Source organism: Lampetra planeri, chromosome 25, assembly GCF_965212315.1.
Source record: "Lampetra planeri chromosome 25, kcLamPlan1.2.h2, whole genome shotgun sequence".
NCBI classification, from domain to species: domain Eukaryota; kingdom Metazoa; phylum Chordata; class Hyperoartia; order Petromyzontiformes; family Petromyzontidae; genus Lampetra; species Lampetra planeri.
The window spans coordinates 3,141,380-3,161,066 of record NC_136131.1 but is presented as its reverse complement, the minus strand read 5'-3'; the positions used below and the strand labels follow the sequence as shown (position 1 = coordinate 3,161,066).

Genomic DNA, 19,687 nt, shown 5'->3' with positions numbered 1-19,687 from the left:
CCTAAGTGGTCGCTAATAATGATTGATGCGACAAGCGTTGACAGTGTTGAGTGAGGGGAAGCACGGGACCTAACGGTTGTAAATTGTAATAAGGGCAGAGACAGACAGGGCCAGGTGTGGTGAGAGAGGGTTTGGGAATAGGGGCGTGCCCGGGTCATGAGGGGATAAAAGCCGGCGTGAACCGGGGCTCTGGGCTGCTGTTGTGGGGGAACTGCCGTCGCCGTCGTCATCTTGGAGCGGGTCGTGTTCATCATCCTGGAGTGGGCAACTTGTAGTCTTGGAAGGCTAGAGTTATGTTGTCTCAGAATAGAGTTACCTAAGTTACTCAAGTGTATATAGTCACACGCGGTTGCTCGTTAAGTTATCAGTGAGTTGGCGGATTTTATTCATAATAAATATACACATGTAGTGACTGGGAAAATGCCACTGTGTGGTGCCGGGCTTGCAAGGCCACGGCAGGATGTATACTGTTGTGTGTACACCCCGGACACGGGGTGTAGTACCAGCCCTAGTGGGGGCTTCCCGGCCCGATATAAGGGGGGCCCTGAGAGGGGCTCGGGGTTCTTTCTGTTGGAGAGGCAGGAGATCCACGTCAAGCTTAAAGAAGACTCCAGCCACGCGGTCCAGGACCCAGCTTGTGGTCCGGACCAGGATAGTGGAACCGCGTCTAGTTTCGCCGTAGCGTGGTTAGCGGGTGGTCACCACCCGAGAGTATGTTGTGTTAATAGCCTGGAGTATGTTGTGCTAAGAGTTAAATAAAATGTGTTGCTCCCAAGACAATGTCTGCGACTGAGTTGGACTCATTTCACATATAAATGAACAAGACAGTGTCTCTGAGAGCTACGCTACACTTTTATGGTGTTGGACCTCGGGGCAGAGCAAAGGCTTTTTTTTGTTAAGCCTTCAGCATTAGGAGTGACGCAACTTTGCATGCCACCTGCATGTTTTCGACTGTATTCCAAACGTGTACAGGAAAGTGTGCCATTTGCTGTACTTGTGTACATAGAACAAAAAAACACAATTGGATAAGTATACTTTAAATGTATGCAGTCTTCTGTGACCAAGTGCACTAGAATTGAATAAATGAGCACTGTGCTACTGGATCATTACTTGATTCCTGGCACATGACAGCTCTCTGAGCAGGCCAGTGACTTGTAATGCAGTTTCAATATCAAACATATGCTCTGCAGCCACAAATCACGGAACACATTAGGAGCCAGTAGCTAAGACTATTCTACACACATTTTTACACAGGGTATGCCGCCATGACCTTGACTTTCACGTTAGCATCTTCTGTTGGATTTTCTATGGGCTTTTGTGAATAGTACTCTCACACTCCCTGCCGAAGGAACCACGCAGTATTGTTGCCTGTGGAGCTTCCTGCTTGTGACCGTGCCAGAGATGGGTTTCTGTCTGTGTGGGCTGCCAATTTAATTTGGACTTATCATTCCCTGGCTGCGTTTGCACTCTCGCTCTTTTTGCACCGTTCCATTTGCCGTTTGCCCGCTCGTGTCTTATTGTGCTTTCCCAAATTCTCATTTGCCTTATTCGGTGTTGGTGCTCTGTGATAATTAGAACCCAGATGTTTACTTGGTGAATAGTTTGTGGAAACTGGGAATTAAATCCAGATTGCCAAAAGTCATTTGATGTGACTCGGGGAAAATTATAATTGGTAGTTGCCGTGTTATTGCTCGTAAAATATTTCATGGTTTAAGTTTGTTGGCCACATATCAAGCAAGTTGCTCTTCATGCAAATCGATTTATTTAGAAGGAATCTTGAACAACCTTTTAGACCATGGGACTGTCACAATTTACCATATATCAGCATTCTACCACCTGTAGTTTTGCATTTAAACCTGCAAATCAATTTGAAAATCACATCTTAAATAGGTATGGTGATAATTCTATAAGGCCGGGTGGCTGTTATAGGCATCTACTTGGAATAATTGGTGCTGCCCTCCGCCTTATTTGGGTTTTGATATGGCCCTACAATTACACTGGAATATCCGCTGAACTGAGAGGTCATATTTTTTACATAATTAATTATCTTCTTTAGAAGGAGATATGTTATTACTACTTCCATGAGTATACAGAGGAGTCACTGGCTATTTGTCAGCTCACCATCTTTATTTAGCTCCCAGCAATCTCCATTGGATGTGAAATATTTATAAATACTATTTGAGAGCTGAACGATGAAAACTGTATTTGCAAACAGTTGTAATTAAACGACTAAATTATCAACGAGTTGGCGTGAAACCCTCCCTACTGTTTGTCAAAAAACGATTACCTTCATAACCAGATGACCTTTATTACCAGATGGGATGACCTTTATGAACCAGAATAGACCACACTGAAACCGAAAGTTTCTGTTTCCATAGAGACCTGGGTATAACAAGTACAGTTGTAACAAACATACATTTTTAAATATACAAGGGAGGTAAACAAGTTTTTATTTATTGGATATTCTTGATATTAGTTTGATTGTATATAGTATCGGTACAAAACCATGTTACACTGGCATACTGTTAGACAAGAGTGATGTGTACACAGACCAGGGAGCATTATCATTGGTCTGTGTACACAATATTTACACAATTGCCTTCACATCTATTGAATTATAACAGTTCAGACAGACCTTGTGATGTAGGTAAGATCAATCCTTTGTCACTATCCCAAGGGCAATTACTTGCAGTTGTATTGAAGACATTTGTAGCTTCATTTGTTTATATAATTATTTTAATTGTTTAGAATTTGATATGCCCCATTTTATGAATTTTCGGTTTGATTAAGTTGCTACAGATTTTGTACATTTATAGTAGTTTTATGCTTATATTTTCTGTGAGAATTTTATTTAAATTTCCATTCCAATGGTTTACTTTTAAAACTGTTGTTAGTTTACTCCAAGTTTTCTATGCATGTTTTTTCCCCTTCGAGTTATTTTATTTTCAGGTTCCCTTAGTATCTGATTAAGGCTAAATAAAGTAGAAAGAAAGAGGGATGAGAGTTATATTTTTTAAAGCTACTCTTGGCCTTGTCTTATTCCCAGATTTCCTGATAGCACAAAGCTATGCCATTCATAAGTATATACTTTGAAATAGTTTTTACATGTCATACGTTTGCTGTGTTTGTGTCAATTCTTGCGTGTGGCAGCATATTCTGGAGCTAAATGGCAATGGCGAGGTCTGCTAGCTACGAGAGGGCTTCAGGAGAGTTGGTGAAGTTTTGTTGCTGCATTTGAAGGAGCGCAGACTAGTGGTTTACTGTATGGCCCATAGTTTGCATTGCATGGCCACAATCGCACAACTGTGGCTTGTTTTTAATTTCCATTCATGCAGTAGTTGTGCTTATCGGCCTGTTGATGTTCTGGTGCGGTTGATTGTTCCACCAGTGTCACTGAGAACTATCCAAGTATGTCAATCGAAAACGAAATCTTCCACCTTCAGGGACTTTCCCTACGTGGATCGCTTTAATAATTTATGAAACGATAAAAAAAAAAATGTATTCCTTTGAATCGCACTCCTTTCATTTCTTAATTGAATCGCCTGTTCAGGTGGTGAAAGTAAGACCCAACGACAAGGACGCCAAGCTCAAGTACCAGGAGTGCAGCAAGATCGTGAAGCGCAAGGCGTTTGAGCGCGCCATCGCAAGCGACGACAGCAAAAAGTCTGTGGCCGATGCCTTGGACCTGGATAGCATGGGTAAGCTTTGCCGCAGAAAAGTCTTACGGCTTAAGAGTCATTCAACCACAGCTCTTGAGTGCTGTAGACAGACAGCATCTCTCTTGAGCTTACGGATTTAGGAAATTAACGTGTCTAGTAAATTTATTTTTTTCTAAGCAGGTTAAAAGCCTGTTCGGACCACGCAGTCAATGAGTTGACCGTTTTAAGTTCGGCAGCGTCTTCTATATTGATTTGAGGAATTGCCAAAGAGGTATCGTCTGCTGTAAAGTTAATTGTTAAAGATAACGCACATTCCTCACGCACGACTTGCAGTCACATTGCCAATTCCATGGAAATGTAAGCAAATGAAACTTGCATGGTGAAATGAGTCGTGAATGTGTTTTGCCCCATGGGTTTCATTTCAGCCATTGAGGATGACTACACCGGACCGAAGGTGGATAATGGCCAAGTGACGGTCACGTTCATGAAGGAGCTCATTGAATGGTTCAAAGATCAGAAAAAACTGCACAGGAAATATGCCTATCAGGTAAACGAATGTGTGGGATTGATGGTTTTGTGCGTTGTGATGCAGTTAAAAACAAAACTGCATCTGCACGATATTGCATCAAGTAGATAAGCAGCAACATTTTTTTCATTTAGTGCCAGTGGTCAACCTCGTGTGTGTGTGTGCGCGCGTGCGTGCGTTACACAAGAATGCGTGCCTTGGACCGCTCGGTTATCAGAGGAAAAGCCCTTGCATTGCTCTTTGCGATTCAAATACAAGGTCGGTTTCGGAAGTCTGCTATTATTTATACCGTTTTATCTGTGCAACTGTTTGTACAGAGAGTATGCTACACATCCATGCAGGGGAGTGGACGCATTTGTGAGCAAACTCCTGGCTTGCTGAGCGGAACCTGAGCCCTCCAAATGCTTATCCTTCCCAACGGAAAAGTTTCTTCTCTCACAACTTGAGGCCTTGAAGTCAGGATGTTGAATCGGTTATCCATACTGAAACGCTTTCTCTCTCTGACTTTAATAATTATGTTAACCTCGTTTAGCCACGCTTGGACTAAGCGCTCAGGACTCATCCAAGATGGGTGTACCTTCTCTTTATTTATAGCCTGCAGTGACAAGAATGTTATGACGCATTATCAGCCACCTTACTGTTATATAATTTACAAATAAGTGAATGTCAATGTACCATCATGCAAATAATGCAATGTATGAAAATGTATATTCGAAATATAAAAGGTATTACATTTTTTATTCATATTTTTAGTCAATTAAATTGCATTGTGGAAATAAAAAAATAACATTTCAGATATAAGCATTTGCCCAACACCAAATGTAAACACATTGTGCCTTTTCCAACATGGATGTTTAAGTAATAAGGGCATCAAAGCCTCGTAGAGGAATGTGCAAACATATACTACAACGTCTAGTGCCGCATGTGCATTGGTTTATATTTGGTTTGTGTTTACTTCCATAGATCCTCCTCCAGGTCAAGCAAAGTCTTCAGAAGTTACCCAGTCTGGTGGAGGTGACAATCAAAGATGTAAGTTTTGTTTTCCCTATTCGCTCACATTTGTAGGTACCGTTTGCTTGCAGCAGAGCACCTGCTGTAATGGAATCCAACATATTACCCTGCTGCTTAGCTCAGCATAAAAGGGCACTTAATTTACAAAAATGTCCAATGAAAGGTTTTTTATTTTACTACAAATATTCATATTCTTGGTTCTTTCGGTAAAGACTTTACCGATAGAACCAAGAATATGAATCCCTGCAGCACGAAAGCTTTAAATACAAATATTCAGTTGAGTATTGTGAATTGAGTCGAGCGAGTTATGTACATCAAGCACAGTGATCATATCAGGTGCATCTCAATGGGCTCTGTGATTCGCCAGAAAGCTATGATCAACAATTACCCAGATTTCACCCCGTAATATTCTCAGACGTAATGTACTAGCACCATCTAGTGTTATAAGAAACATAATCTATGCCTAGTCGGAGATTTTAGTTTGCCATCAGCAATAGTCAAAATGTTTGTTTATTTATGTTAGTGTTCTGATTTGTCCTGAGATTCCCAAAAAAAATGCGCAAGGCCTGAATGGGTTGGTGGGAGAAACGTGTGAGTTTCATTTATTTTAGGTGTCCTAAGATGAACTATGCCATTTATTTTACAATTTTTAAACTGCTGCCCTCTGCATCGATAGGTGGCTATAAAATATTTAGGGTAAAATTGGTGATAACTGCAATTAAATCAAGGTAAACTTTTTTTAGACTTAAACTGATATTAAACTCATGGGTGACTTGGCAGGAAGAAATAGATGCTTTAAATATTGGTACAAAAATCACACATTGCAATTACACATTTAGTAAATTGTACACAAATTAATATTTTCTTCGTCTTGCTGACATGTTTAAAATTGTCGATTATTTTTGCTATTTATATAAAAATGTTTAGTTCGCAGAAAAGCAGTCATTTGTGGCAGTTCTGAAAGTGCTATGAGTATTGTCTCTGTTAAGGGTATAAGCATATGTTTGGGGTGGTTCGATATGCTTTTATGAATGCAGTTCACACTCAAACTATTTTAGTTCAACGAACAGTTGAATTATCCCCAGCTGCTGGGCGATGTGAAGAATTTCCATAGCACTACGTTTACTGTAAAGTGGTGACGTGATTACGTTAAGTTGTGCCAGTGCAGTGAATGAAATTGCAGCTGAGAATGGACAGCTTACCTAAACATATTCAGGTGTGTGTGGGTGATCATAAATTACACAAAAAAAGCTGACACGTTTCGTTAATAATGCTGCCTTGAAAGAAATATTTATAATCGGTGACTGTTTCGGACAATAGCCCTCCTTCATAGTACCTGAGCTATGATGTGTGCTATAAAAAATCACCATTGTCCAAAATGTCCCCTATTATATATATTTTTTGTTTTGGCAGTTATTGACAAAGTGAGGTTTTTTTGGTTGTTGTTTGTGCTTTTACCCCTCTGGCATCCCAGCAGCGTTACCAAGTAGTGTATGCATTACAATTGAATTGGCAAATAAGTTACACTTCTATCACACATTATTGAACCAGCGTCATCGGTTATGTTCATGTGTTTAGACACCAATCACAACACCATCATAGTAATGTCTGAATTACCACTTGGCTCACTTGGCTTGTTTTGTGATCATGTTTGAATGACTTGTCTCTTTCTGGAACAGGGTGACATGATTACCGTCTGTGGAGATATTCATGGTCAATATTTTGACCTACTACACATTTTTGAGCTCAATGGGCTCCCATCTGAAACAAATCCTTACGTATCCTTCACACATGCTTTTGGAGTATTTGTCTGTTTTTCAGTGTGGCATTATGACAATAAATTGCGGTAACAATGTTGTAGATGATGTTCATTTCCATCGGGACACTTTCATGGTTTTGGATGACAAAGCAATTCGTCATTTTCTGTTCAACTTTAAAAAGCATGAGCCATGTCCATAATCACGTCTTTTTTTAAACACTTTGCTGACCCCTGGCTCAAAGGCCCAAGACATTAAGCAGCCAGCAACAAACAGCACGATCGAAGTTGTAATCGGTAACAGTTAACACGGTAATCTGTCTGAGCTGGTGAGCACAGTGGGGAGTTATTTCTAGATTTGAAGCTTTCGTAACTGCAAAGATTCGTACTCTTAGGTTGTTTCGGTATAGTCACGTAGGTAAACAAGAATAATAAAATAATAATTAATCACGACGTTTCGGAGGCAACACAAGTCTCCGTCTTCAGGTGGGACCGTCACAGCTAAATTTACTGTATCAAGTATAAAAAAAACTAAGAGTATAGTGGGGAGTTATGTTTGCAATGGTTTCATCTAATAGTTCAGAGGTCGGGCAACCAAAATAACAAGGAGAGCCGCAATGCACTGTGTGGTGAACACGAGACGATGGCCCTGAATAAATAACATCATGAAGCGGTCCTTAAAGAGCCGCATGCGGTTCCGGAGCCGCAGGTTGCCAAGGCCTGCGATGATTGTTTTTGTAAGTTTTTCTGTTCTTTCTAGATTTGAAGCTTTCATGACTGCAAGGATTCATACTCTTAGGTTTTTTCGGTAAAGTCACGTAGGTAAAAAATAAAATTAATAAAAGTAAAATAAAAATCACGACGTTTCGGAGGCAACACAAGCTTCCGTCTTCAGGTGGAACCGTCACAGCACGATTGTTGTATAAAGTAATTTTTGGTGACCTAGAGTCACTCTTGCAAATTTATCCTGATCTTTCGTTCTCACCTGGTTAAACAAAGTGAAGTTTAAACATGATGAGGGAGGGGGCACCGGTGTGAGGACGAAACGAGGAGAGAAGCTGTGAGTGATGGGTAACTGAGTGGAGGGAGATGTCTAGATACAGAACTAAAATCGGCTTGGCAAGTGCAAGCTGGGGATTGTGCCACAACTGCAGGAGATGGTGCAGAGTGGGAAACGGTATCAGGGCAATTTTAACATGTTTGAATAGGGTCATGGTTTATGGCAGACTGCGTATGTGGTGAACAGAAATACGGTTAAGCAGTGGTCTACTGTATTCAAGAAGACCAACTCGTGTGAAAAAGCCCACCGGAAACGTCTTAATCTAAAGTTAAACCATGCCACACTCCCGTGTAGTAAACAATGGAACTTCATTGTACATTATTGGGCCATTGCACTCAATCACGGGGCTTCACGATAATTTCCTGAGGTGAGTAAAAAAACAAAACTGAACCATCTAATTCTGCTCTTGCCCTGGAAAGGGCGCTATCTAAATCCTAAATAGAATAGAATACATATTGAGTGTTTAATTTGAATTACATTCATCAACAATGCATGCACATTGTTTGCTCCAAAAATACTAAACATCGCATGGATGGGGGTTTTTTTTTTACTCAGGCATTATACTATGTTACTGTTAAATAGATCAACTTCATTTTACGTACTTAAAGCAACTTAATTAAAAAAAAACAAGTGTATTTTGCAACATGTTTTCTCTTCCCAACAAATGATCAAAGTCAAGAATGGACTCCTTAGATTCCTTAAGCAGAGCAACCGCAGGTATTCAATGGCGATTTCGTCGACAGAGGCTCCTGGTCGGTGGAAGTTATACTCGTCCTGTTCGGATTCAAGCTTCTCTATCCAGACCACTTCCATTTAATGCGAGGTGAGATAACCCTAAAGCCGCATGTTCATTTTGAGGTGAAAAGTACCGAGAGTATGCCTCCATGTAATTAGCGCAAAATAAAAGCAATTTCCAATGTGGTGGTCCCAAATCAGTCACCATTGAAAGAGAACATTGGTTTTGCACTGAATTCAGTAATGCGCCTATGCAAGCACACTCAGTAGTGGTTGTATGAAATGGTGGTATGAATTAGTGGTTGTATGAAATGGTGGTTGTATGGTGTTTGTATGAAATGTGCTCTTGTTTAAGGTTTGCTTTAATGGTGGTGGTCTACAGGATTTACAAATGCATCACATGGTGCACTAACTATGAACCCAGGATCTGAGCTCTAAACCCTGGCAGGGTTTTTTTCTTGTTACACAACTCCAACATATGTTTTTGAGACTCGTACTGCTTGCACATTGTTTCTCATCAGTCTCACATACTGTCTCAGTACCGAATAGTATTTTAATTTAAGACAATCTTCGGTTTTAAAGAACTGACATTTTATTTATTTTTAAGGTCGAATACTTATTTCATTTTCATGTTCTTAAATTTTGTTTAACTTCTGCGTTCAGTGCAATCACAAAAGTAAAACATCTCCCCACATTCATCATTGACACATCCGTATGTGAACTAATTGTTAGAAGCCAGTGTAATGATCAATGTGGTTGTTTTTTTCCTTGAACGTGTTCACCTCCTGCAAATGCAATCTTTTCATGTTTACATTCAATAAAGTTATTGGCATTTTTCAATCATAAACATTAATTACCTCTGCGTAAAAAATAGTATTTTAACTTTAATTGCAGCGGTTTAATTTAATTCACCTAGATATCACTCTTTGCATCCATTTGCTTCGTATTATACTCCTACTATCATGTATTAAGGTAAAACAATAGAAGTAAATGCAATTATTGCCAAATTCAAGAACGGAGGTCATTTTTATTTTATGCATGCTCGTATATTCTTGGGTGTTCAACAGCAATCTTGCTTGCTGGGATAGATATATTCTAGCTGGTCAGTAATAACAGGTTTTTTTTTCCAATGCAGCTAAGGGAGGTAAAAATCTCATTAAAAAAACACTCTTAATCCGTGGTGACTTGTTACCTGCGCTCAACGCTGTAGGTAACCATGAGACGGACAACATGAACCAGATGTACGGCTTCGAAGGGGAGGTGAAGGCCAAGTACACGGCTCAGATGTTCGACTTCTTCAGTGAAGTGTTCCAGTGGCTTCCCCTCGCCATGTGCATCAACAGCAGAGTGCTGGTAAGGTGAACTTGCATCCATTGCATGACAAGCAAAAGGCAATCGCCATTCATTTTAATTCCACTGCTGGTTCAAGTTCTGCCCAGCGTGTACATCTCAACGCACTTGCGTGCTCTGATTGCCATCGTTCAATACATCCTTTGAGCAACCCCTTATTCAGCCTGCCTCTGTCCACAATAACTTTATTTTAGTGTTTTTTTAATGTACAAGTTAAATGTGTTTTTATTTATTTTGGCTGGCTCTAGTCAACATGACTTTTTTTCTTTAAAATATATATTTTTTTTAAATCGGCACAAATTACTTTACTTAATCAGTTTCTTGTCAGGCATATCGACTCTCTTTTTAAAAGCATTACACTATTTCATCATTCATTCCTGTGAATTGTGGGCAAATTCTGCTTATATATTTTTCTTCCTAGGATGAGTTTAATGACATTAAAGCTAAATTCCAGCAGAATATAGTTTAATGCCCGCCATCTGATCTGCAAACTTAGTTAATGATGTGGTGGTTGGCATCCCAGTGTGTTGCTGGTGGACCACAAAACCCCCTGTTGTGTTTTCATGTATTGATTTTCTCACGGTTGAGCACAGGCCTAAACACAACAAGTGTTCAGTAACAGACGGCGCTGTGGCAAGTTGTACTCGATGAGGGAACACTGGGATTGGACTATGTTATAAGAACTTGAGAAAAGAGGGCAATACAAGCAACATTACAATTAGCATTTTCTCGCAATTTTTCAAGAGTTCTTTGCATTTTTTTTTTTCAAAGAAGAGTGAAGTGTATGTAAAGTTCCAGCGTTGTTATTATTATGGCTAATAAAAAAAAAGGTAAAATTCACTTCCCAAGCTGTGCGTTGGGCAAAAAAATGTCGGCTGAAGGGAGTGTAATTGGAAGAGTGTTTTTTTTTTTAAAGTTTATGTCGACAAGTGTGCGTTCAGGGCCAGAGGAAGAGCTCTTCATAGACCGTATCTCAAATATCCTGTGGACGTGTAATTTATGCTATTGGTAATGTAAATAAATGGCCGCTCCCGCAGCCTTCATAAAGGCAGGTATTGAGTTTTCGTGAGTTACCCCCCAGTCTTTTTCTCCTCGGAAATAAACTTTCCCCTCCTGAGGAATTTCTGGGAGGTGCGATGTTGATTAGATATGTTTGTATGAACTGGCGCTGACAACCACAGAAAGAATTTATAGCAATTAGTTGAACAATTTTCTCAAACATCCTCTGATTGGTTATCATTTGCCGGAGACACATGTGGACCCCCCTGACCTTTTTCTCTCGTCAACACAAGCGCTCACCTTACACAAACCCTCATAGCCTCCTCCACCACCGGCGCATACGGTCAGGACATGTTTTGCTGAGTTTGATGGGAAAAAAAGAACCGCTTGAATTTACAGTAACTCAAGAAATGACCGATGAGACGAAAGGGCAGAGGTAGCTCAAGAAGGCCGAGTTCCACTCATCACTGCCCATTCCCCGAACGTTCACGATGACATTTCCTATTAGAAGAGTGCAGAGTGCTGATCTTTATAATGCAGTGCTTTGGGATGTTTTGTGTTTGTGAAAGACATTGTACAAAGTAAATATAATATTTATTAGTATCAAGGAGCAATTTCACCCAGTTGTAATGGCACTAGTTACTTGGTTGATAAGTCAATAAAAATGTATTTTCATTATACACTAATATATACACTTTGCATAACCCATTGAAAACATATTTGTAATGTGGCATGGCTATTCAACCAGTCACGCACAAAGGAAGGCTAAAATTACTGGGAAATATAAATAACGTGACCGAACAACATAGATTAATTAAAACGGATAATCCCATTACGTTATTTTATGTTAATTCCTTTTAAAAAAAGTTTGTAAAGCTGGGAGATTTGTTTGTTTTCACTGAGTCCTTGCTATTACATTCACGTAGGAAAACAGCTGAAGGCCAGTTCGGTCTTCGCAGGTGTCTGCTTATAATATGGTTGAGTATCTGACATGAGTAGACAGATTGCTAGACGAATAAATAGTCGTGAACTAAACACATCTGTATTCCAAAGGTGTCTTTTTAACATTTAATTTAATTATATTTCGCCACCCGACTGCAAGAGCATTGTTGAAAACATATGGCTTGGTGGCATAGCCGGGCGGTGGCGGCTATGCACGTGGCATGTTATCCAGTACTTGTGGAGAGGAGGGGGGGGGTTGGTGGATCGCACAGATGTTGCGAAACTTCTTCATGTGGCCCTCGTGATGTCATAATGCTGGCTGGTCACAAGAAAGCAGTAGAGCAAAAATGTGAACTCCACCTGTACCGTCTGTATAGTGTCCCCCCCCCCACAAGCGTGGCTGTTCTTTGTGTGCTCCAGTTTCCTCCCACATGTCAACCTTTATTCATTGTCCGATAACGGTAGAATATTAAGAGGACCGCAGAACTTGGGCAATTGTTGGCACGGGCTTATACTGGTAGGATCCACCTGGTTCCACCAGCCCACAGGGGATTATTGTGTCCGTCCGTCGTGCATACAAAAATGGGAGGGGTGGGGCTGGGTGGAGAGGGGAGGGGCTTGGTGGGGAGGGTGGGGGGGCTGGGTGGGGAGGGGGGGGGCTGGGTGGGGAAGGGCTGGTCACCCCGTGGTGCCCTTATAAAACTCAACGTTTAATCTACTCACGCCGGCTTGTGCCCGCCCTCACAGTCGGCCATATTTGCGGAATACACCACGCCGCCGTTGACCCTGGCCATTGACCGAGCAACCCAACGTTCCTACCAGCTCCCTCTGCAGGAATGTGTTGGCGTGACTACCTTGCCCGCTCGTCTGGTTCCTCCTCGTGCCTCCGAGTCGTTCTCTCTCCGTGAGAGTGAGCAAACACTTATGCGGGTTATTACTCGTTGAAATTATGAAGGCTTGAACTTGCAAAGGCCACGTCCCCGCAGTGGATTGAGAGCACTTGGTGATGTAACTGCCGGTGGAAATGATTGCGATGTTGGGATTTGTGCTGCAGATAATGCACGGTGGCCTGTTCAGCGAGGACGGGGTCACGCTGGACGACATCCGCAAGATCGATCGGAACCGCCAGCCGCCAGACTCGGGTAGGCAAACGCTTGCTGTAAACCACAAAGTGGTGTTGTGTTCCTTTTAGCTACACTACCTACAAATGTACAAGACCATTCTCTTTAAGCATTGTAGACTCGATTAAACAGGCTGGTGTACTGTTATATGCAAGTTGGTGGAAACTTGCACGTCAGTGTGTTTAGTAGCTTAGGGGTTCACCAAATTGCACTTTTCATATTTTTTTTGGGGTGCAATTATGAACAATAGCCATATCAGACAATACACCCAATCGGCATAATCATTGCTTCACCGTTATGTCTAACACTATATCTTTTGAGTGAATCTAAATTCAAATACAATTTGTAATTTTTGTTACAAGGTTTGTTAAGCCTTTCCCATTCCGATGACGTACGTCTGTGTCATAGGAACGGAAGTCTCTTTCTCTATATTATCTGTCTCTACTTCCCCTGCCTCGTCTCTCACCCCCCCCCCCCCGTCCCTATCCTCCCACTCTCTGTCTCTCGCCTCTCACTCATCCTTATCATTGCTCCTCCCCCCCCCTCCTTCCCTGCACTCCCCTCTCCGTCCTGTTCCCCGCAGCCGGCCACACTGGTCACGTCACAACGGCAATCGCCAGTGCTCAAAACGAATATTTCGCTCCGCAATTATTTTCTTGCTTTAACCCAACCCTATCTTAATATTGAAAAAGATATCTTCAGCTAAATTTGAAGGAAAAGCAAATATCTGGGTGCAGCCTTAGTTATAACCGTATTGGCTTATTTTACCTCATCATAATTGAGAATGTACGCCCAGGTTGAGCATGTAAAGTCATGATTGTTATATTTTAAGGGGCGCTGCGGTGGCAACCTTTATAACTCCCTCACCTGGTATATCGGGGGTCGTGGGTTCGATCTGGACTATGACGCCTGTATATTTGGAGTTTGCATGTTCTCCCCGTGGTTGCATGGATTTGTCTCCGGATCCTGTGGTCTTTTCCTCCACATTTATAAACATGCGTATCGAGAATTTAGCCATTATACATTTCCACGTGATTAGCCACTTCGTTGAGGTGTCATTTGTAGCCAGGTCTCTTCTGAAAACGAGCTACATAGCTCAGTGGGCCTTACCTGGTAAAATGGGAAAAAAGAATGTGTTCGTAACACCACAACCATACCGCCTTAATAGGGTACAATAAATGCACGTATTGATCATACACCATTAAAGTAGAACTAGATGAGAAGGCTTCTCATTGTGTTGACACTGCACTGGCTGCAGTGCACCGCAGAGGTCGCAATCGGGTACCCGATACCCGGCTACCCGTACCCGGCCGGGTACGGGTACCCGTTTGCGATCCTGGTGCGGCCGGGTACGGGTACGGGTAGGCCGTGAGTCACTGGTGAGTAAACGTTTGTCACTCATTTCCCAACGTCTTGTCTCTTTTCACAATTCAAGTTCCTAGAATCAACCCACCCGTGCCTGCAACATGGCTTCATCCCAGAGGTCGCAATCAAGTACCCGATATCCGTACCCTACCCGATACCCCGCCGGGTACGGGTAGCCGGGTATCGGGTAGGGTACGGGTACCCGTTTGCGACCCTGGTGCGGCCGGGTACGGGTAAGGAATCAAAACCCGTTTGCGACCTCTGGTGCACCGTCGGAATGCGAAGGTGCAGTGCTGCCCCCTAGGCCAGCGTGTGCGCTATTGCATGGCCACATTCAACATTTCCTCTTGCTTCTCGAGGTTCATCTTGACGAGAGCTAACTCGAAGCTAGAGTCAACTCATATATTCACGTTGATATGTATCCATTGCTTGCAACATACTGCCAAGTTTCAGCTATTGTCATCATTTAAGGCGCACACTGTTATAGTTTCTTGCTAGATTTCTGGCACCTTCCTGATGATGCCGGTTGTAATACCAGCGAATCGCTGTACTGAATTATTAAATGTTGCGGATCGCTCTCCAGCACACTGGTGTGCTGAATCAATAATGAATTGACACATTTGTTCTCTTGACAACTTTATAAATTTGCTTTGTCAATTGGGGGAGGGTTTATGACACGCATTTTAGTTACACAATCTGAGCCAGAAATTAAATATGTGTTAGCAGAGTCCCTTGCTGACATCACTCCGCAGTTTATTCCCCCTGTACCATGTTTTTCGTTAAGTTCGTTTTAATACGCTTGTTAAGTATGGCTCGTTTTTGCATTCTCATCACTAAGTACAGCTGAAACATGTAGATACCGTACCAATTTTTGGCTTGACAATGATAGGATACGTTGATATTATCTGTGTGGCATCACTTGCAGCTGGCGGTTACAAGGTTCAGGATATTTTTAAAAATTATTTGGGTCTTTCGGTAAACCCACGTGGCTTTACCGAAAGACCCAAAGAATATGAATTCCTGCAGTCACGAAAGCTTTAAGTACATTTTTTTTAATGTTTGTTACTTACAAAACTAGCTGTTATATCTTCACCACTCACAGGCATATCTTAACCACCTACAGAACCACTCACGGATCAAGGACTTCAAATAATATTATTCTTTTGTTTCTTCCTTTGTCTAGGTCCCATGTGTGACTTGCTGTGGTCAGACCCACAACCACAGGTGAGTTGTGTTTATTCACATTTGTTTCTTTTCACTTGCTTAATGAACCATTTTGCATGTGTGTAATGTTTTATCTGCTGTTCCAGGCGTTATATTTGCGCATTCCTCCAATTAATGTTTAGTGTTGTATAGCCTCGTTGTGAGTGCAGTTTGAATCTGACAATTGCTGAGGGACCACAGACAAAGCTGGGAAGGCAGCCAAGACGTTCAGGTGTCACCAACAATTGCCCAAGCTTCGCAGTCTATGGTGGCGAGATGTCAACTTCCTCGCCTGGTATACAGCGGGCCGTGGGTTCGATCTGGACCCCGACACCTGTATATTTGGAGTTTGCATGCCCTCCCCATGGTTGTGTGTATTATTCTCCGGCTTTTCCGGTTTTTCCCTCCAAATTTTAAAAAACACACGTTTAGAGTAGTTGGCTGCTCTATATTTCCACGTGACGAGCCACTTTTGTTGAGCTATAGTTGTGGCCAGGTCACTTCTGAAAAGAGCTGCATAGCTCAGTGGGCCTTACATGGTTAAAAAAAAAAAAACTTTTTTAAAAGATGGTTTTAGCCGATTAGTGTTTATGCTTTTGGGGGGAAGCCATAACACCTGTATCGTTGCGAATGAGCAACATCTCATACAGAAGGGACAAAAAACATCAGTCTGCAATTTGCATCACCATCTTCGCATGGTGAGCCAGGGTGTGGATCCACCTCGATCCCCGCAGAAATGGGGTTTCACAACATTTTTATGGTCCACCAACCCCTCACCTCCACAGTGCTGGATTACAGGGATGCAGAGCAACCAGCGCTGGCTTAAATGGGGTACACTTATGGTACACACAGTTGGTATACAGTGTAGCAACATTTCACACCTATTAACACTACAGCTATGTAATTCAGCGATACGTGACATCCAGTCGCACACATTGTTGTGGCCTCACCAATAGAATAAGTCCAAATTACATTTGCCAGTTTACGGTAATGGGTGGTATTGTGTGCTCATCTTGGCTGTGACACGAGACAATTGTGGGATGTTAACATAAACTGGAGGTTATCATCAAATTCCATGACTTTGTTTGAACTGTGAGGAGGTTCGTGATGATGGTAACAGATTTACCGCCAGGGTGAACATTTTGTTTAATTTATTTTTGTTTTCATGGCTGTGGTGGTGTGCCACAGCCTGGCCGTTCGGTGAGTAAGCGCGGCGTTAGCTGCCAGTTTGGGCCGGACGTGAGCCGGGCCTTCATGGAGCAGAACAACCTCGAGTTGATCATCCGCAGCCACGAGGTAAAGCCGGAAGGCTACGAGGTGGCCCACGACGGCCGCTGCGTCACCGTCTTCTCTGCACCCAACTACTGGTAAGAGGGGAAAGCACCGTGTCTTCTCTAGGAACCTTCAGCTGCCTCACTCGTTCAGTTAAAATATGACACTACTCACTAATTCACTCGAGTCACTCTACCAACGCTATTCTTGCCATGGATAAACCACACAATACCTTGCTGATCTCGTCAAGGAGCATAAACCATTACGTAAACTCCGGTCATCCTCGCAGTGGCTTTTGGATAACCGTCGAACAAAGACGGTTGACTGCATTGTACGCTTTCAGATGCACTGGCAAGGGTGATGACATCTCTCCACCGCAGCACCCAAAATTAGCTTCTCGTTTCCTTCCAGTCGTGTACTCCACAGTTGCTCTTTGTAGAAGACCTGAGACATTCCACGGCAGTGATGGAAAAACTCCACGTAACTTGAGTTAACTGGCAACAGGTATATGTTGTGTGTATGTTGAACTTCTTTCGCACCGTGCTAATCTGAGGTGCGGGGCAAGGACAACAAACTAAACACATAAAGCAGGTCTATAGAAATTAGCCGTCAATTTAGATTTTAAAGTGGATAGCTCCAGTGGCTTTCTAATATCGGAAGGAAGAGCGTTCCAGACGGCCGCAGAAGTACATCTGATCGATGCTTGATGTTCAATCTTCCATCAAGAAATCTAAAACAATCTCCAGCGATTGCAAAATCATCTCGCCCGCATCGTTTTCGACGCCTGTCACCCTCGGCTAGATTCCCTCACCTCCCTCCGCGCTCTACGCTGGCTTCCCATCGCCAGCAGGGTCAGCTACAACATCGCCTGTCTGTGCCACCATGGCTCTACTTTTGGTCATCTGCCGTGTCTTCACTCCTCTCACCCTGCACTGCAGCTCACAGAATACATCTCCCGAGCAGCGCAACTCAGAAACTTGCTCTATAAATCAAGGAGCCAGGACTGGCCACTTCTGGGTGTCGTTTCTCCGTTGCAGTCCCCATATTTCTCTTCACTTCTGTAACCCTGCACCACAGCTCACGGTAGAGTTATCCGTAGCAGCAGCACGACTCACGAACCTCCTCTCTACCCCAAGGAGCAAGACAGTCACTGCCAGGCCATGCCAGCCTCCGCCGTCTATAGCGCTATCCCACGGCACAATCGGAGCAGCGTTCAATGTACACCGACATTTCAGAGGCACTTAAAGGCCCCTTCTCCTCTTTCACCTGGCTTTCAAGTGACTGAGAGTCACGGCCCCAGAGTCACAGTCATGTACATCTGTGAAGTATTGTGCACGTTATGAACGTCATTATTATTAAAAAGAACCATTCTGTTATTATTTTTGTGATTAACGTGTTTCCTTGTTTCATACTGATCGTGTTTGCTTTTGTCCCTGCAGTGACCAGATGGGCAACAAAGGCTCCTACATTCATCTGACGGCTCCCGCATTAAAACCGGAGTTCCATGAATTTGCTGCCGTTGTGAGTACAAATCGAACGAACCGTACAGTTAGTGCCCCTAGCCTGAGCATGAATGGGAGATGCTTTGGTAAAAAAAACTCAAAGCCAGACTAATTGTGTGCAAAGCCCCTGATGTTTACAATTTAATAACTAATCACTTTTCTACAGTTGAATTTGAGGTGCTTAGCATCACCGTGAAGCTGAGGGGGAGGGCTGAGGTTCACTGCTTATAATGGGTTAAATAGATTTTAAGAGAGGCCTGAATAATTTTGATTCTTTGGAAAATAAACCCGAAACTTAAAAAACGAGAGCGAGCGATAGTCCAAGCAGGGCACGTGGCCTCCAAAGAAACGGGTTTGCTGAATTCTATACAACAGATAAGTTTTGTGTGTAACTTTAGAATTGTTAGTGCACGTAGGCACAACGTTTCCCATGATGCACAGTTTCATTAGGACTGCGAATAGTGTATCAGTTGGAGTTGTTTTGTTAATTATTAAACATTTAGTTATTTGTGTTGCCTTCTGGTTTACCCTGCATTTTGGCTTACTCGAATCTAGCTTAGAGAAGGTATTATTGTACATCAATCATGCAATTAGAGTCATCAGGACAACATGTTGCGTACGTACAGATTTCATAATCCCAGACTGGTTGGCATGAATGTGGTTTATTGCCAAGCTAAGCACATCGCTTGGTTTCACAGTATGAGCTCATCTATATGAAATAATTACACTTTGGTCACTGGTCTCGACAATATCTCAACTGTTGTACATTTGGTCATTACAAGGCCACCGACAGCGGTTTAACATGTACAGTGCTCTTTTCGTTAGATGCATTTAATTTGTGAATCTTGTAAAAGCTACACCTTAAAAGTGTTGACACATTCTCATTTTTTTAATCACACATAAACTGAAATGTTCACTCAAAGAATGTTTGAGCATGTCAAAATTGCATCTGCATTTAATAAGGCATACATTTAAAGAACCTCGGAATGTTTTCATTTCTCTGTACAGACAACAGTGACTGTAGATTAGGGGTGATGTATTTCAAATGTGTAACTAATGTACTTGCACTTGTTATTATTTTTCATTTAATTCTTACAATTAATTGTGTCTGTGCGTATGTGTCTTTTTGCAACAGTGATCACATTTGTCTCTCACTGGCTAAAGGGCAATATTTTGTCTTTTTTTC

General features: G+C 42.2%; 1 protein-coding gene across 1 annotated transcript in view; it reads left to right on the top strand.

Annotated features, from left to right (window-relative positions):
* PPP5C (protein phosphatase 5 catalytic subunit) overlaps positions 1-19,687 on the top strand; it is a 33,983-nt gene that overhangs the window by 11,917 nt on the left and 2,379 nt on the right. Inside the window, exons 3-12 of the mRNA XM_078605943.1 lie at positions 3,551-3,698; positions 4,085-4,206; positions 5,149-5,214; positions 6,876-6,974; positions 8,730-8,835; positions 9,958-10,100; positions 13,093-13,180; positions 15,708-15,748; positions 16,916-17,094; positions 18,439-18,520. Of these exons, the coding sequence (XP_078462069.1) occupies positions 3,551-3,698; positions 4,085-4,206; positions 5,149-5,214; positions 6,876-6,974; positions 8,730-8,835; positions 9,958-10,100; positions 13,093-13,180; positions 15,708-15,748; positions 16,916-17,094; positions 18,439-18,520 (1,074 nt within the window). The remainder of the gene's footprint in view (positions 1-3,550; positions 3,699-4,084; positions 4,207-5,148; positions 5,215-6,875; positions 6,975-8,729; positions 8,836-9,957; positions 10,101-13,092; positions 13,181-15,707; positions 15,749-16,915; positions 17,095-18,438; positions 18,521-19,687) is intronic.